Source organism: Antechinus flavipes, chromosome 2, assembly GCF_016432865.1.
Source record: "Antechinus flavipes isolate AdamAnt ecotype Samford, QLD, Australia chromosome 2, AdamAnt_v2, whole genome shotgun sequence".
Classification (NCBI taxonomy): Eukaryota; Metazoa; Chordata; class Mammalia; order Dasyuromorphia; family Dasyuridae; genus Antechinus; species Antechinus flavipes.
The window spans coordinates 583,859,687-583,876,814 of record NC_067399.1 but is presented as its reverse complement, the minus strand read 5'-3'; the positions used below and the strand labels follow the sequence as shown (position 1 = coordinate 583,876,814).

The window sequence follows — 17,128 nt, the reverse complement described above, 5'->3', positions numbered from 1 at the left end:
CTGAGGGAGCTGTATTTGTTCACCTACTTACAAACCACATGTAGGAAGAGGACGGCAGTATCTGAGCCCAAGTGGTTCTCCGCATAAGCCGTCACCTGGAAGATCCCCGCACTCTTGTACACATGCTTGATGCCGTCCTCAATGGGGCTGAAGTTAGCGTAGGACACAGCAATCCCATCTCCAAAGTCTAGCTGGATGTTTGTCCTCTGGAGATCACCCTGTAGGAGGGAACATTGTGCCCCAGGTTGATGAAGTAATTTAGACTTTAATTATTCTTTATGCATCCTCCTCTAGTTTAAATTAGACAAGGTGAGCATTCAGTAAATAAGCCCTCAGCAGCTACCCTGGATTGCTATTGGGACATCAGGAGGTGAGATGACTTATCGATGGTCACACAGCAAGTAAAGTTCAGAACCAGGATTTAAAACACCATAGCTGGGCTTCTTTTCCACCTGTAGCATGCTGTCTCCCATTATTATCACAGGACAAAAAGCATGACTGAATGGATTTTTATAGCACTTCACTCTTACAAAGTGCTTTACGAGTATTATCTCATTTGATCTCACAATTCTCCTATAGAATAGGTAGGTCAGCTATTAACATTCCCATCTGAAAGATGAACAAACTGAGTCTCAAAGAAGATAAGTGACTTCCCTACACACCTATGTCAAATTCATGTTCCCATACAAATGGTGGGAAAGCAGAGATGGGCAGAAAAGGCAGGGGGAGATTGATCAGGATGTCAGTGATGGAAAAAGTGGTGGGAAAAGACTCTGGAATTTAAATCTCTGCTAACAATCGAATTTCCTTTATTTCCACAGGACTCTATAATGACGATGACAATGACAACCCTTTACCCTACCTTCCATATAGCATAGCTTCTGTAGGGCCTCTGCTACTAAGCACTCAATCTACAGGGTATATGAGGACAATGGCAGGGCAAACCATGACTTCTCCAAGGATCTTCTTCTGCACCATAGTTTTAGAGATGGGGAGAAAGCCTTAGAATTCATCTAGTTCATTACTCTCATGTTAAAGATTAAAAAAATTGAAACTCAAAGAAGGTCTTGAAGACCTCTTCTAGGAAACAAAGCTCTCAGCATCTGAAGCCAAAAAAATTCTTTCCAGGAGCTATGAACAACCACTGGGTACAAATATGGATTGGTCCCTTGTTCCAGATGCTTTATTCCTTTCTTGTTCAGACAGATGGGATGATAAATAATATTTATGAGGTTTTTAAAGAACTTTAGAGACATTATCTCATTTGATTTTCACAATACAGTTGTGAGATGAGTATTGCAGGTTTTATTATCCCCATTTAACAGATGCAGAAACTGAGACTCACTTGCTGAGGATCATAAGTGTCAGAGTTAGGATCTGAACCAGGTTTTCTCCTAACTCCAAATGTAGCACATATTCTACCAAATTTCCTTCAGGCTAATACCACTTTGCTCCCTTGTGAGCCTGTGAATTCTGGAGAGTTTTAAACATCAGGGACACCAATTATCAAATGATCTGAGGGAGAGAAACCAAAATCAAAAGTCCCTCTCTCCTGCCTTGGCACAAATGCTACATACTCCATTTATATTCTTTATGGAAAGAGGTGGAGCAAAAGAGAAAAATAAATTCCTTAACAATGGCACCAAACACTTTTTCTACAGAATGATTGTAAGCCCTATACTCTATTCTGCTTCTCTTCCAGCAGTACCTTGGTTATGTATGAATTACTGAAAGATGCTTTTCAATCCTCACACAATGTCATCTATGAGTTTATGAAAATAAATTAAGGTGGAATGAACTGGCAGCTTTTCAAATGGATAAGATCAGGGCGTTACCAAGTCATTCAAAAGTCACCTTTCAGAGAACTGGCCCTTAAAACTCCCCAATGGAAATGGGATACTGACCTCGTCCAAAGTCCCTAACTCTTTCAATCAAGTGCCTGAACAGGGGAGATAGATGCCAATTGCTCAGTTTCAGATAATACATCTCAAAAGTCCAGTCCATGTTGAGTCTGCTTTTAAAGATTCCCAAAGCACTCTGTCTTTGGAGAAAGAAAATTCAGTTTGGTCACTTCCCAAGAACCCCAAAGCACAGAGCAATTTGCATGTAAATTTTTAGGACTTTGTAAATCAAAAATCCCACATGTGGCCCTACAAGATCAAATGGCATTTACATTTTCCATGACCATGGTATAAACGAAGTGCTGGCAAGAATGACAACATAATATGGAGTGGAGAGTGCATAGGATGGGGGAACCAAATGTTTGGTTGTATGTCCTAGCTTGGCAACTAACTCACTGATTCTCAGCTTTCTCATCAGGGTAATGGGGATAACAAATTTGGATTACAAATTTCACAGGATTGTTGGAAAGAAAATGCTTATGAATTGTAAAGTACTACAGAATGTAAGTTGATGTATTGTTATTGTCATCATCATTATTATTATCATTGCTCATTATAGTCAATAAGGCTATCCCCCTAGACCAGAAGTAACTATGGGCATTTTGTCCAGTCTGGGAAACATGTGCATGAAATGTATTTGCTAAAGGGAAAATTTAAACAAAAACTTTATATCATCTTTTAAAATGAATTTTGACTAAGGCAACCTTCCAAACCCCATTCTTACAACTTCAGAGAGTATAATGTAGAGGTATTTCAGAATGTGAGGATCCATTCAGGAAGACTATGGTTTGGAGTGAGGGAAAGAAAGATGGGTTGTGTAAGCTCATCATAACACAAAGGAAAACTTATGTTTCTTACACTTGGAATATATAACCTATTAATTAGAAAAATTCTATACATAGAGCAGTCTCCAAAAGAGAACTCTGGAAAATGGGACATTTTCATGAAACAAGTTGATGCAGCTGAACTGATCAGTTTATATTTCCACTGCCCCATTCCTTCCACTTTCTCTTCTCTCAAAAGTTCCACCTACGTCACCAAGGCTTGGGTATCCCGCAGGTACCCAGCATCTAACAGATCCGTATCTCTCTTACCCAAACAGAAATGTGTCTCAGCTTTCGCTTCAAAGTTTGGAACCTACCTCCTCCATGAGGATGACAAAGGTAGCATTGTGCCCTTGCTCAGCCACCAAGCGCCCATCCACAGTCACCACATGGAGACCCCTTGGAGCCTTGCCTGGGCACTGCTGGGATTTAGCAGTATACTTCTCCCTTAGCCCGTCCGTGCAGTTGTTAGACACAATTCTCCGGTACCTAGAGGTATAGACATGACGGGTTTGTTTTTTGGTTCACATTTCTGTGTGTCGGTGTCTGTGTGTTTAAAGAAAAGAGACTTCTCATGCAGCTGAGGTCAAGCTTTCCTCATAAAGCTAAACAAACAACAGGGAGTCTCCATCCTTCATCCTAGGGAGAAGCAGCTGGTATACATTGTTATTGATTGATTCTACCTGGTGATCTGTGGCTCATGTTACTGAACTGAGAAAGGAAAATCAATGTGTGAATCACATGGAATGTAGAAAGCAGCTTGCTGGCTGGATCATACTTGGGAAGTTGGGCCCTTGGGATGAGAATAAGCTGTCTTCATTCTCCAGGACCTTCTCCTGCTCCTTCCCATGTAGAAATGGACCGTGATCCAATTTTTGTGCCCAATTCTGACTCTGATTACAAGAAAACATTCTTTTGCTCCTGGGGAGCCCTTCTATCCTCTAACAGCTCTCATTTCAGAGTCATCAGGTTGTTTTATAGCATTTTATAGCAGTCTCTCTGTCACCACCCTCAGTATTTCATTTTCCTCTTAGTGGGACTGACAGACTTTAAACACAAGTTTGAATTGGAGCCCTCTATTAAGTTGCACTGGAACAACCTCCAAGGTTACAAGAGAAGCAAAGGGATCTCAGAGTTGGAATGGACAACAGAAAGCCCCTAGTCTAATCTCCTTGTTTCAGAGCTGAGTCCCAAAGAGAAATGTCTTATATAAGATCATTAGGACATCAGTGGTAGAGTTGCGAGTAAAAGATGGAGACAATAATGCTCTTCCCACCACACAACACTGTCTATCTCTCAAATAGAACATTGTGTGGTTGGTCCTTCCAAGACAATCCTCAGCTGTCAGTGCCTTCCTTCTCAGGTTCCCTTCCTTTTTCTCTGTATGTTACTTGCATGTTCTCATTAGTGCAAGAGTCATCTTCCTCATTAAAATATATGTTCCTTGAGAACAGGGACTTTCTTTTGCTCCCCAGTACTCAGCACAGTCCATGCTTAGAACATGGAAATTAATATGTTTACTGATTGAAAGTCCAACTTTATTCTAATACTATAACAAAGTGCTTTCTGTAATTACTAATACATTAAAATGCCATGCTACCATCCAAAAATGATTCTTTATTGTGTAAGTAAACATTTCATTCACTTTTTTCTTTTTCTGAATAGCCTGAGTTGAATTATTGATACTGGCCACTGATATATGTCTATCTGTAAGGTAGGATTGTAACAGGTTTAATCTAGGATGATGTTCACTTAAAAGAGACCCAGGAAGAACCTGGATTTTTTTGTGCATGTCGAGGATAATTAATTTGTTATAACTATTCAAATGATCCTCACACTCTAAGGACATCCAGAGGATTTAGGGAGACAAAAAATGAAATGAATCCTGGGACTTCCTATCTATACTTAAGCATGACTAACTAGCTCACCAATATTTAGCAAATGGATTCTAATGAGTGCGTCTATAACTAGAATCTGAGATAACAAGGCTAGAAAGAAGAAAAAGGAATAAAGCCTTTTCCAAGAGCAGGCACATTTCATGGTACAAAGAATTTGTACACATTGCCCTCCTCCCCACTTTTAAAACTCAAATTTGAATAGATGAAAACCCATTCTACTGATTACATTGTCCTCCTTCCCCTTTTTAAAAATCAAACTTGAATAGATGAAGCTCATTCTACTGATTACAAAATCAAACTTGAATAAATGAAAGCCCATTCTACTGATTTACCATGACTATCTTAAGATGGCATGTCTTCATTTAGGAAGAATCATCAAATGGCCATTGAGCATTAAGCCTTTCTACCTCAGTAGACTTCTCTCCTCTAAATCCAAATTTTTTGTTATGGAGTTACTATGGAGCAATATTCAAGTGCAAGTTGAGTAGAGATTGGTGCCTGCTATTCATAGTCATTATGTGATAAATCTTTCTGTAAAAATAAGTTCTCCTTGAAGTATTTAATTGGAAAGTTAGATCCTTGGAATATAGAGGAATGTCTCGGTCTACACACAGAGTAATGAAATGGTACAGAGGACATGGAGGTTCATTCAAACAGCATCTTAAATAGATACATTCCCAAGAAGCCAAAATTTAGAACACAAAAGCTTTGAAAAGTGCTTGCTTTTTTATAGATTACTCTGGTAATACATATTTTATGATGGTTGTGACATTTTTTTTAAAAAACAGTAGAAATAAACTTAATTTTAGTGACTTCTATGATTAGCCAACTGGCATCAGAGTCGAATTTTGTGATATGGAGGAATTTGGTTAGCATGAAGCATTGTGAAACAGTGTAGGTCATATCAATTTATGGCATTTTAACTAGTCTTTTCCCAACTCTGGACCTCAGGTTCCTCATGCAGGAAAAGAGAAGGGGGTATGTACATGATGATCTCTAAGGTCTTTCTGGTTTTGAATTCTATAAGGTCAATTTATTCCTAAATTAGATTAGTTTAAAATGGTGTCAATCTACAAATGTGGCTGGAATTTATAACTTGGTCTTTCTCTGACAGAGATCAGAACATGGTAAGTAAAACATTTTTTGTGTGTGAGAGAGAGAGTTGCCCATTGCCAACCACTGCCTTTAAGGTAGCCCATAGACTACCCTTTCCCAACTCCACAAACTGTATCACAGGCTGACAATCTAAACACTTTCAGCACTTCTCTGTCAGTGAAAATACAAATTCCAAGTGTTGATAAACCAGAGATCAGTCTCCTGGAGCAGCTCTGCCAGGACCAAAGCACTGTCAAGCTTTGACTCAGATCTGTTGTTTTACAGAACAGCTCAAACTTCTTTCTTTCTTTAAGCCCCATTCCCCCTTCCATGTAGTAGTAGGTAGTATTCACACTACTATAAATCTGAGTTACTTAGAGGTACAGAAAGCCAAGTAACTTGTTGGAAATCAGAGAGTTTGTAAAAGAAGAACATTGAAATTGGAAAAGTGGTCTCATAACTCCCAGCTCAAAGTTGATATGTTCAGCTACCACAGCTCTACTGTGGGTCATCAAGAAGGAAAGGTTGGAAGAGAGAATAAATCTCTAAGGTAATTGTTTAAGCTCCTGATAGAATCATTAACAGAAGAACAGAGAGAAAGATGCAAATGACACTAGATATACACACATGCACACACATATACACACACACACATAATTTGAGAATTCTAGAAAGCATCCAAATATTGCATTTCCAAGACCTTCTTAGTTAGAATCCTAAGACACTCTTGTCACTCCAGAACCCACAATACCTGCATGTCACTCACAACCATTTTCTTTGATTCTTAGATTCCAGAAATGAATCAATCAATGGTTTTTGCCAAGGAGAGTTGAAATAGTCTGACTTGATGGCACCAATTCCACCACATACAGCCAACTGTCACACAGTCACCAAAATAGAATGCTGGTCAGTTTGATCACCTGCATGAAAATACTGTCCCGAACTTACTTCCTCCACCCCTTGCTGCTAATATGTAATTATAAACAATCTGGTTGCCTGGGTGTTTCTTATGCTCTTAAAGAACATTAAGGAAGAGATCTGTACAACTTTGCTCAGCAGTCTCTTCCTAACAAGCCCTAAACATATGTTCCTTTTATTACAACTGCAGCTCAACCTGTCCTGTTTCAAGTTAGGCAAAACCCAGAAGAGAGTCAGAGGCGAGCAGCCCCAGCACTTACCCAGTACTGTTGAGATAGCTCTGGCCAAGGCTGCAATCCTTTGATGGAGATGATGGATTATACCAGAAAGCAGGGATGCACTGATTATCTCCATGTCTCTCATAGCCATAATCGCTGCAGGAGGAGGAAGCAAATGTTTCATAATGGAATGTGGATGTGGATGTGGATGTCTCTCTCTCTCTATATATATATACACATATACATATCCATATATATCTAACTCCTAGGATGGTTGTGAAGATCAAATTAATAATTGCTAAGTGCTTAGTACAGTACTTGACACATAGTAAATGTGATAGAAATGTTTTTGTTAATATTATTATACATACACACATATACATATGTGTATGCATAGATAGATAGATGATAAATATTATTTGAAGTTTACTAAAGTTTTATTAGCAGAAGACCCTATAGGTGCAGTAGGGAATACACTCAGGTACATAACTTATCCATGTTTTCATGGAGCTACATACACATACATATATATACATATACATATGTATATACATACATTTTTACATTTAATCATATGCTAGAGTTAGAGTTAAACAGGACCCTTGAAACAATCTGTTATAAGTTCTACCTGAAACATGAACACACATTCTCAAATACAGTTTCATGTTTCTGATAGGATCCACAAGACCTCAAATATACCTGAACGAACTTAGACCACTAATTTAATTCTCAGAAGGAACTTCAGTTTTGTCGAATGTAAAAGAAAAATTTTAGGGTACCTCTCATGTCTAAACATTCTATATTCATATTTCAGATATTTATGTATGTATAAAAACAAATGTACATACATATATAGATAGATAAATACACACATATGCAGGTACATAAATGCCACTGGAAATATATAACACACAAATGCATAAAGACACCAAGTAAAGGTTAGTGACACATTCTTTTGAATATCACTGGAGGTTAAAAAAAAGTCCTTATCACCAGAATAGCTAAAATTCTTTCAGTGCTAAGAATCAGGAATAAGATATATATATGTGGTTTGGCTGAGGTTTTTACCCAGAACATAACATGCCCATTGGGCAATGAGATAGATTTTCCTCTATGCACGTTCAGCTGGAAAGGCCATTTCTAAAGAATTCCCATCCTCGGAACATTGCACAGTCTCCCAAGAAACGCAACGCCTAAGCCCTAGTCTTTGTTTTAAAATGTGTCAATTTTAGTCACATACCATATGCATGTGTGTATACACACAGTCATTCAAACTGGTCCTGTCAGTGACAGGCCCCTCCTTCTTCTTTCTCACTTTTAAGCACCAAATCAAGTTTTCAGCTGTCTGAAATACATGAGAGGAAATCTTTGCCATATCAAGATGCAGAAGAGATGTCAAGGTAGTGAGGACTACTGAATAAACACCTGCTCCTTTCCCCATCCCAACTAATGGGTATATAAATACTCAAAAGCCTGGAGTTCTTGCCTGAGAACCACAAAGTTTTCCAATGGTTATAGTTTCTCACACTTTTATAGGAGTCTTAATAAGCCAGGTGAAGAAAATTGAAAGATCATAAGAAAGTACAGGAGAGAGAAGGGGAGATTGTATTTCTTGAACCAGCCCTACTATTTGTTCAATCTCTGGCTGGTATAGACATTATTCACAAGCAAAACCCAGAATGGTTTACTGAATAGCCAGAGGCTATGCCATATGAACCTAGGTACTTACTTCATTATCTCTTTGTCAGTGAAACAACTTTCCAGAATGTCTATGGGGAAATATTCCTCTCCCAAGAGAGTACCTTCCCATCCTTATCCAGTCTGCCCTCTTACTCTCCTGTCAAGATTCATTCACTCTTCCACTCATTCAACTACTCATTCATTCATCCACTCCCTCATTCATTTAGTAAACAGCCAAGGCCCTATGCCAGGAGCTATGAGGATTAGAAAGATGAATGAGACATCACCCCTCAAGTAGGAAAGATAAGACATGTACACATATAACTGCAATACAAAATAAAATGTGATAAGTGGCTCACAAAGGTACAAACTAAGTTCTCATGGGAGTGGGGGAAGGGGATCCCAGGGTTCTGATCATGATTAATGGTAAACAAGTACTTGTGATTATTTTCTCAAGAGAGATCATGACTCTTCCCCATTCTAAGACAAGGGCTATCTGCTATGGTTCTGATATTTTCCTTTATTCTTTTGTCTATCTGACTGTCTATCCATTAATCAGCTTGTTAATTTTATCATATATAAATATAAATATACATATATTTGTTTTCTTTTTCATAGCAAATGTTAAACAATAAAAGTGGAAAATGATGTACTACCATTCTCAATGACAACATTACACTGTAGTTAACTCTTTCCAGGGACTAAAACTTGAGGAGGAGGCTTTGTTTAGGGATGGGTGGGGGGGAGTGTCTTATACTAATAATAAAGAAAAATAAAGAATGAAAATCTGTATAGGTTCCATCCAGCCTGATGGCTCCATATATCCTGACAAGTCTGTAAGTTCTATATATCAGTGGTTCTCAAAGTATGGTCTAGAAAATCCTGGGGATCTCTGACACCCTTTCAGAAGGTCTACAAATTCAAAAATAGTTTTTATTTCCAGTATGGTAAATGTCTATAAATATAATCCGGATAAACAAAAACACTTTGGACAGATCCTCAATAATTTTTAAAAGGACAAAGATACTGAAAACAAAAGTTTGAGAAACACTGCTATATATGAATATATAGTAAAAATGGCCTGGAAATCCCAGAAAATATTCTTGTAGGTGTTGTTTATTCTCAATTATTTAGACTTAGGTGGTTCCAATACAAGCAGTCCCTGAACCAGACCATCTGAGGTACCCTTTTATTACTTTTTCAGCATTGACCAACAAGTCTTACAGGTCCATTCTAGCCCTTCAGATTTTCAGATCCCTCATGTCTTTTCACAGGAATCTTGTATTGAGTTTAATCCTTGAGATTTTGTAAAATAAGTTATTTGTCAATTAATACTTATGTTTGTCCTTTAAATTTTAATGAATATGATCACTTTTTTAAAAAAGTTTTTTTCTCCTTTTTTTTTTCCTTTTGATTTGATTTTTCTTGCACAGCATGATGAATAAGAAGATATGTTTAGAAAAATTGCACATTTAACCTATATAGAATTGTTTCCTGTCTTGGGAAGGGAGAAGGGAAGGAGGGGAAAAAATTGAAACACAAGATTTTATAAAGGTATATGTTGAAAACTATCTTTGCATGTATTTGGAAAAATAAAATACTATTAAAAAATAAATTGCCAAATATTACCCAAAAAGCAGGGATTGGAGAGGAGGAATTAAATTGGGAAGGGGAAGCAATTAATCATTTATCTAATATCTAGTGTGTACCCAGAAGGATCTTAGATATTATCATACATAGAAGAAAGTAAGAGATAAAGTCTAAAGTTTTCCTTGGAAAGTTTATACTCTTTTTGGAGAAATATAAGATAGGATGTAATCAATCTTGGGAATATTTGGTTCAGAAAATATATTGTCATGCTAGAGACAGAAGAAATCAATATGACATGGAATAATTGTGAATAGTAGCATGAAAAAGTAAGGAATTTATCTGAGCCTTGAAAGCAACGTAGAAATTGCATTTGTGCAGTAGGTAGGGACTGGCACTCTGAGTAGTGAGAACTGAAGAAATCTTTCATGAACCTTTCTCACTTTTCACTAGAGGATTTTCATTCTACTTAGTTACTGTGGAATGAATACTAGAGCATCACGAATCATGAACTTGCACATGCTTAGAATATTTGCCCTTGGATTTATCTGTGGAAATATCAGGGACAGGAGTGGCTGGCATCCACAAAGTTCCATGGATAGGCTTGATTGAAGTATCCTGAGTTTCTGTTGACCTTGAATACAATTAATATTCTTTGGAAGGTATCTACCATTGCTTGGGAAGGAGAGAGATTTCTTAATATTCTCCATTTTACTGTGAAATGTTCATCTTCAGCACTTCGGCTCTGTGCAGTAAAATATACCTGTTAGGAACTCAGTAATTAAAAATGTGCATGAGGCCCAATGCTTTGCCCCAAAGAGGGAAATAAGTCTCATTAATATTTAATAACATTAAGGAAAACATCACTAGGGGCCCCCAAGCTGTGGACTTCTTCATTAACTGGAGTTAAATGTATATTAAAATCTTTTGGAGCTTCCCAACTTCTCTTCACAGCCCTGGGGTTTTCATGATTTAGGTGAAAAAACAGGGCTGGTTGCTCCCAGGGGAAAGGTGCTTTTCAGACAAAGTCAATCATGAGGATCAAGGAGGAAAATCCCACAAGAAGTTGCTTAGAACTCTCAAGTTCCATAGCCCAGTGACACTGCAAACATACCGAGAAATCAGCCAGGAAATAGTTTGGCTATATTTCTCTCAGCTGTCAAACTCCTAAATATTAGAAGATAGAAATACCATGATAATCCTCAGTGAATAAACCTAGCCATCACCTTTCTAAGCCCAGGAAGCAGCTCATTTAAGAAGGAAGGCTCGAGTCACAAAACTAATAGAGGAATTGTGGAAGGTAGTGACAGCTTTTGGGCTCTGGATCCCAGAAGCCCACTAAACCACAGCTATCCTCCAATTCTCAGTGATACATAGGACAGAGAGGATAGAAGGCCCTTGGGATTATATTCTAGAGATAACAATTAGCATTTACATTGTACTTTGTTTTGCAAAAATCCCTGTGCAGCAGACTCTTATCATTCTCATTTTAACAGATAAAGAAACTAAGGTTAATGGAGAGGTTAATGACTTGCCTAGGATCACATAGCTAAGTTTTTCTGACTACAAGTCCAGTGCTTGATGCATGATAATACCTAATATTTTTAGCAGGCAATCAAGCCCCAATACTTCTTACTGCCTTCCCCTTAACCCTGAATCCCTGGACCAAGACAGGGCTATGGAAGACTGGTCTCTGGTCTTTTGCCCATGAACAAACAGAAACTAGGGAACAAGTAGAGTGTTCAAAAGTAGCCAGCAATGTTGCCCATTTTCACTGGCTGTCCCCTACTCCTGAAAAGCTTTTCCTCCTCATTTCTATCTAAAATTCTACCTTCTACAGTCAGCTTTCCCTGGTGCTCTTATTCGTGGGGACTTTTCTTTCTTAATTTTCTTTTGATTTTTCCAGTCTACAGGTTGATTGTGCATGGTTATTTGTATGTGGTCTCCTCTATCAGACTGTAAGCATCTTGAAAGTGTTGTGCCACAGTTTCCTTTTATTGTCCTGACTCAGTTTCCCTAAATTGTCTTGCCTCAGTTTCCCTGGTTGCAACCCTTCTTTTCTGCCCATTAGAACTGAGATGATTAGGGCTGTGGAGATCTGACATTCCAAAACATAAGACTCCTGATGTCCTATATCAGATACCTAATTGGCATTGTTTATACCTCTAAGTCCACATTTCCTGGCTCTAAGCTGGACACCTCCTTAATTCCCATTTTGTAAGAATTTATAGTCCTACCCCCCAACCTATCAGAACCAGAATGATGGTCCCTACCTGGAGATTCCCGCTCACCAGAGTTTGGACTATTCCCCACCCCACTCCACCCCTTTGTTTAGCTACCCGAGCTAAGAGCTATATATGTCACTGAGAACTCACATTTGCTGCTGGATGCTTTGGACATCAGTCCTGGGGGCAAGCATGCCCCCAGCACAATCTCTCCCTCTCAGAAATCCAAATAAAAATATTTTAAAACTCTCTAATCTTTATCTTGTCTCACTTTCTCCAGAATTACAAAAGGAGCCACTACTTTTTGCCTTTCTTTGTATCCACAGCACCTGGTAAACAATAGGTGCATGATAAGTATTTATTGACTGACTAAGCTTGATTTTCACCAATTCAAGAAGTTGTACAAACATATGAAAATATCAGCTTTGCAGGTTTTTCTTTGTCCAATTCAGAAATCCTAAGGTAAAGCCATAAATGTTGAAGAGAAGGCAATTTTCTCCAAGCCTCCAGTCAAACCAGATACTGATAATGACAGAAAGAGTTTGGAGTGTGTGTGGCGGGGGAGGAGGCGAGCGGGAATCCCCAACTCCTACTCCTACTACTCCCTTTCCAATATTCTTTTTGTAAAAACTCCTAGAAGGCAAAGGACAGGTCTATTTAAGCTTTCTTTTAAGAACTCCTATTATTTCTCTCCACACTAACACATATAATTTTATTTCCTTACATTTTTTCCCTTTGAGCCAATTAGTTCTTTTGCTGGCCCACAGATACTCTATGCTCATTCCTTCATACCTTTTCTCTACCAAATCCTATCTATCACCTAAAGTTCTATTCCTTCTATAAAGCCTTCACTGGTTTTCCAGCCTTTACTGATCCTCCTTCTCTAAACTTCTACACCATTTATAAAATGTATCACCAAACTTAATACAGAATTACTCACACTTTCTTACATTCCTTATTGTTTTCTTATCTGTGGTTGTGTACCTCTTCTCTTCTCAATTGTACTGCATGTTCTAATACTAAGTTTTGGATCAGTAAATACTTGCTGCTTAATCCTTTGCTTTTGTAAATACCTCCATCCCAGGGCATTTACTAAATGACACAGATTTGATGGCTCATTGGATATGAGAGATCTCCCACTGTGGTACCTGGGACAGAATGGATAAAACTGTGACCTCTTGATCAAAATTGTAATGACAATAAAAATAGTAATAGCTAACATGTGCAGAGTAGTTTAAGGTTTACATAACACTTTACATATTTTATGCCAGTTGAGCCTAACAGCCATCCTGTGAAAGTGTCATTATTATCCCCATTTAAGAAGAGGAAACTTGGGTTACTGTGACTTGCCCAGAGTCACAACTAAGATGTTTCTCAAGTGGAATTCAAATTGAGGATTTTCTGCTTTCAAATACAGCCCTCCCTATTTCTTTCTCTCATCCTTAGGCAGTCCTGAGGTTCTCTTGTGAACCTGCACCCAAAAGACAAAAGTCCTGATGAGGCAGACAATATTGTGAAAAGGCACATTACAAGAAGCACTCTACATGGTCGGACTAGTTCTGCCTGAGAGCCCTCACTGGATTCAGAGCAGGCCAGAAGCACTCCCCTCCTTGGCAACTGCCCATATGTCTCTGTCAAACTTGTCTCTGGAAGAGGTTTCACTCTCCACCACCCTAGGCTGCTCTTCCTCAGGCCAAAGATATGTTGGAGGCTTGCTGAAAAGAGGTTCTTCACAATGACCTTGAAGTAAGTGGATTTATGGTGCCATTAAATGGAAACTTCAATATTTATGCAAAAGTGTTACTGATTTCTGACATCCGCTTTGGAAGGCACTAGGAAAGAAGTGAGAGATCATAGCATTTCTCTATCAAGTGTTTCTGAGCATCTATAAAATTTATGCATTTAAAGAGATGAAGGGTCGGGGAGAGGGAGAATTCTGATTGCACCTCTCAACCATCATGCTAAAAAATCTCATCTGCCCTGCTAAACTAGGACATTATTTATTTATTTTTTTGCCCTTTGCCTCTGTCTCCAAGATTTAACACTGACTGTGCCATTCATCTAGAAATGATCTGTCTTTGGATCAGAGAAATAACTAAATTTCCACAACAGATGGCAGAGCTGGAGAGACCCTTGAACTAACACCTTCCTTTTATAGATAAAGAAAGAGAGCCCAGAGAGGGAAAAGACTGGACCCCATAGTCCCACAGCAAGAATCAGAAGCAGCCCTAGGCCTACAACAAGAATATAGACCAGCCTTACATCACAGCATATCTTGTAAGACTGAATGTTTCTAACAGGGAGGGAACAGGTTTCTTTCACTTTCTGTCAAGAAAGTAGATCTATAATCTCTCCCAACACAATTACTTAGTCTACTATTTCCTAATCAATTGTCCTAAACTGTAGTGTCAGGGAAGTTGCTAATTGGCTAAAACAGTATTTTTTTCACTAAACAGGGATTCTTAACGTTGGGTTTATGAATTTGTGTGTCTATGTAATTTAGGTAAAACTAGGTATGTGCTTGTAATGTATGCATGTGCATACACTGTGTATGTATTGTACATGTGTGTATATATGACTGCATACAAATACGCTATATACCCAAAAGCACATATATGTATACAGATACATGGCATATATACCTGTTCACATATACATGCATACACAATGTACTCACATATATAAATATATGCACACAATCTATATACATACATACATGTGCATGTGTATATAAATATGTATTTGTTTTGTGCATATGTATATATACATTATATATACCATATTTGTTGTGTATATATATGTGTATTTGTGCATGTTATATATGTATATATACACAACACACAAACACATATATGTATATTTGTGTGTGTACATATGTGTGTATATACACATACACAGAACACACATACACACATATATACAATGTATTTGTGGGCATGTGTGTGTCTTACATAGTGTATTTTGATATAGTTAGTTTCTTTGTAATGTCTTTATGTATTTAATTTTATGCATTTGAAAACATTATTTAAAGAAGCTGTCCATAGGCTTCACCAGATTGTTCATGGCACAATTAGGAACTAGAACACCTGAACTAAACTATGCTGTTTTTTTTTTTTTTTTAAACCTGATATGCCTAATTCAACATTATTGCTCTCAGCTAGGTGTCTCAGAGGTAGAAGTTAAAGATTCCCTTATGGGAGAGACTGGTATAATATGGCTTAAGGACCCACCAAGCTAAAAGACAATCAGAGATCACTCACTTCACACTCTACCCAAAACAAGAAAGCTCTTTTCAGAAACTTCAACCTACTATCCATCTTTTGCTCTAACACCTCTCATGATGCAGAACTCATTATCTCATGAGGCAACCTATTCCACTGCTGGTTTGCCTTCTTATATTGAGCCAAAATAATGTCTGTCAATTAGTTCTACATCTGTCCCTTAGAGACAAACAGGATATGCTGAATCTATCTTCCACATGACAGTCCTTGAGATATTTTAGGATCACAATTATGTTCCCCAACAGTCAACTCTTTTTTAGACTAAAAATCTCCAATTCTTTCAACTGATACATCTTAAGACTAGAAGAGAAGGGGTCCATAAGGAACAATTATCATTCAGTTTTCCATGTCTGAAAATTCCTTATGGAAAAAAAAAAAAAAAACTCTAGTTAAACACTACTTACACTTATCCTCTGATCATTTCTATTATGTTATTTCTAAATGGTGCTGCCTCTTCTAATATGAGTACCTTCATTTCATCTAACTACTCCTTTAAATTTAGAATGACTTAAAATGAGAAGGGACCCTAGGTATTATTTAGTAGAATCCTTATGTTTCATAGAAAGCTAAACTCCAGAGAAATGAAGTTATGTTCTAGTGTGTATGCCCATATGTATGTGTGTAAATGCATGTGTGTATATGCATTTATTTAAAAGACTAGTACTAATCCTCTAAACTGGTCCTTTTGAGGAAAGGCAGGGTGGTAAAAATATTCTAATGAGGCTGTCATTGAAAAAAAAATCTCTAGTAACCTCTCCCTAGCAGTGGTCCTTTGAACTTGGGACATATTATTTTGAATTTGTTCAGTGGTGACATGAGAATGTGTTTGATTTTTTGAAACAGCTAAAAGTCATTTATAGTCACTTCTGATGAATAAGGTAAATGACCAAGTTGTTTGATACAATGTGGGATCAAACAAGCTATCCCTAGAAAATAATAATATTCATTTTCTTGTATGACTCACTGGTCATAGAATGCTAGAACTGGAAAGGACCTTAAAGATTGTCTAATGTATCCCTGCTTCAGTTTATTATTTAGAAACTGAGACCTAAAGAGGAGAAGTGATCACCCATGGTCCCACTGTAAATAAATGGCTGATAATCATATGCCAGGCCTGCTTTTATTTGAATGTTATGCCCAATGCTCTTTCAAATTAGCAATAATCAATCCTCAGATAAACTTCATTGGCTATGCTATTGCCCCTGCACAAAGCTCCAATTCTCTTTCCATGTCATAAGCTCATCCTTCCTTCCTGAGGAAAGATTCCAACTAATTGGGATATGCTACATAAACCTGCCAAATAAAATGCCATTTGCCAAGAATATATTTGGAAATGTTTCTAGCAATGGTAGTCTCAGTAAAGAGCTGCCCCAAGTTACAAATTTGATGGACTGTACTCATCCAAATCTATAAATTCTGATATGCTAAAAAGCCAGTCCCATTGCTTTATGGTTATACTGTGAAGTGCAGAAACTGGTATAGATTGTTGAAGAACAAGAGG

At 37.7% G+C, this 17,128-nt stretch overlaps 1 protein-coding gene and 1 pseudogene across 1 annotated transcript in view; both read right to left on the bottom strand.

The window, feature by feature from the left end:
- SORCS3 (sortilin related VPS10 domain containing receptor 3) overlaps window positions 1-17,128 on the bottom strand; it is a 687,244-nt gene that overhangs the window by 29,854 nt on the left and 640,262 nt on the right. The window contains exons 17-19 of the mRNA XM_051981368.1: window positions 6,897-7,010; window positions 3,043-3,214; window positions 32-218 (exon numbers count right to left, since the gene is read on the bottom strand). Coding sequence (XP_051837328.1) covers window positions 32-218; window positions 3,043-3,214; window positions 6,897-7,010 — 473 coding nt within the window. The remainder of the gene's footprint in view (window positions 1-31; window positions 219-3,042; window positions 3,215-6,896; window positions 7,011-17,128) is intronic.
- LOC127552732 (uncharacterized) lies at window positions 16,772-16,841 on the bottom strand (annotated as a pseudogene).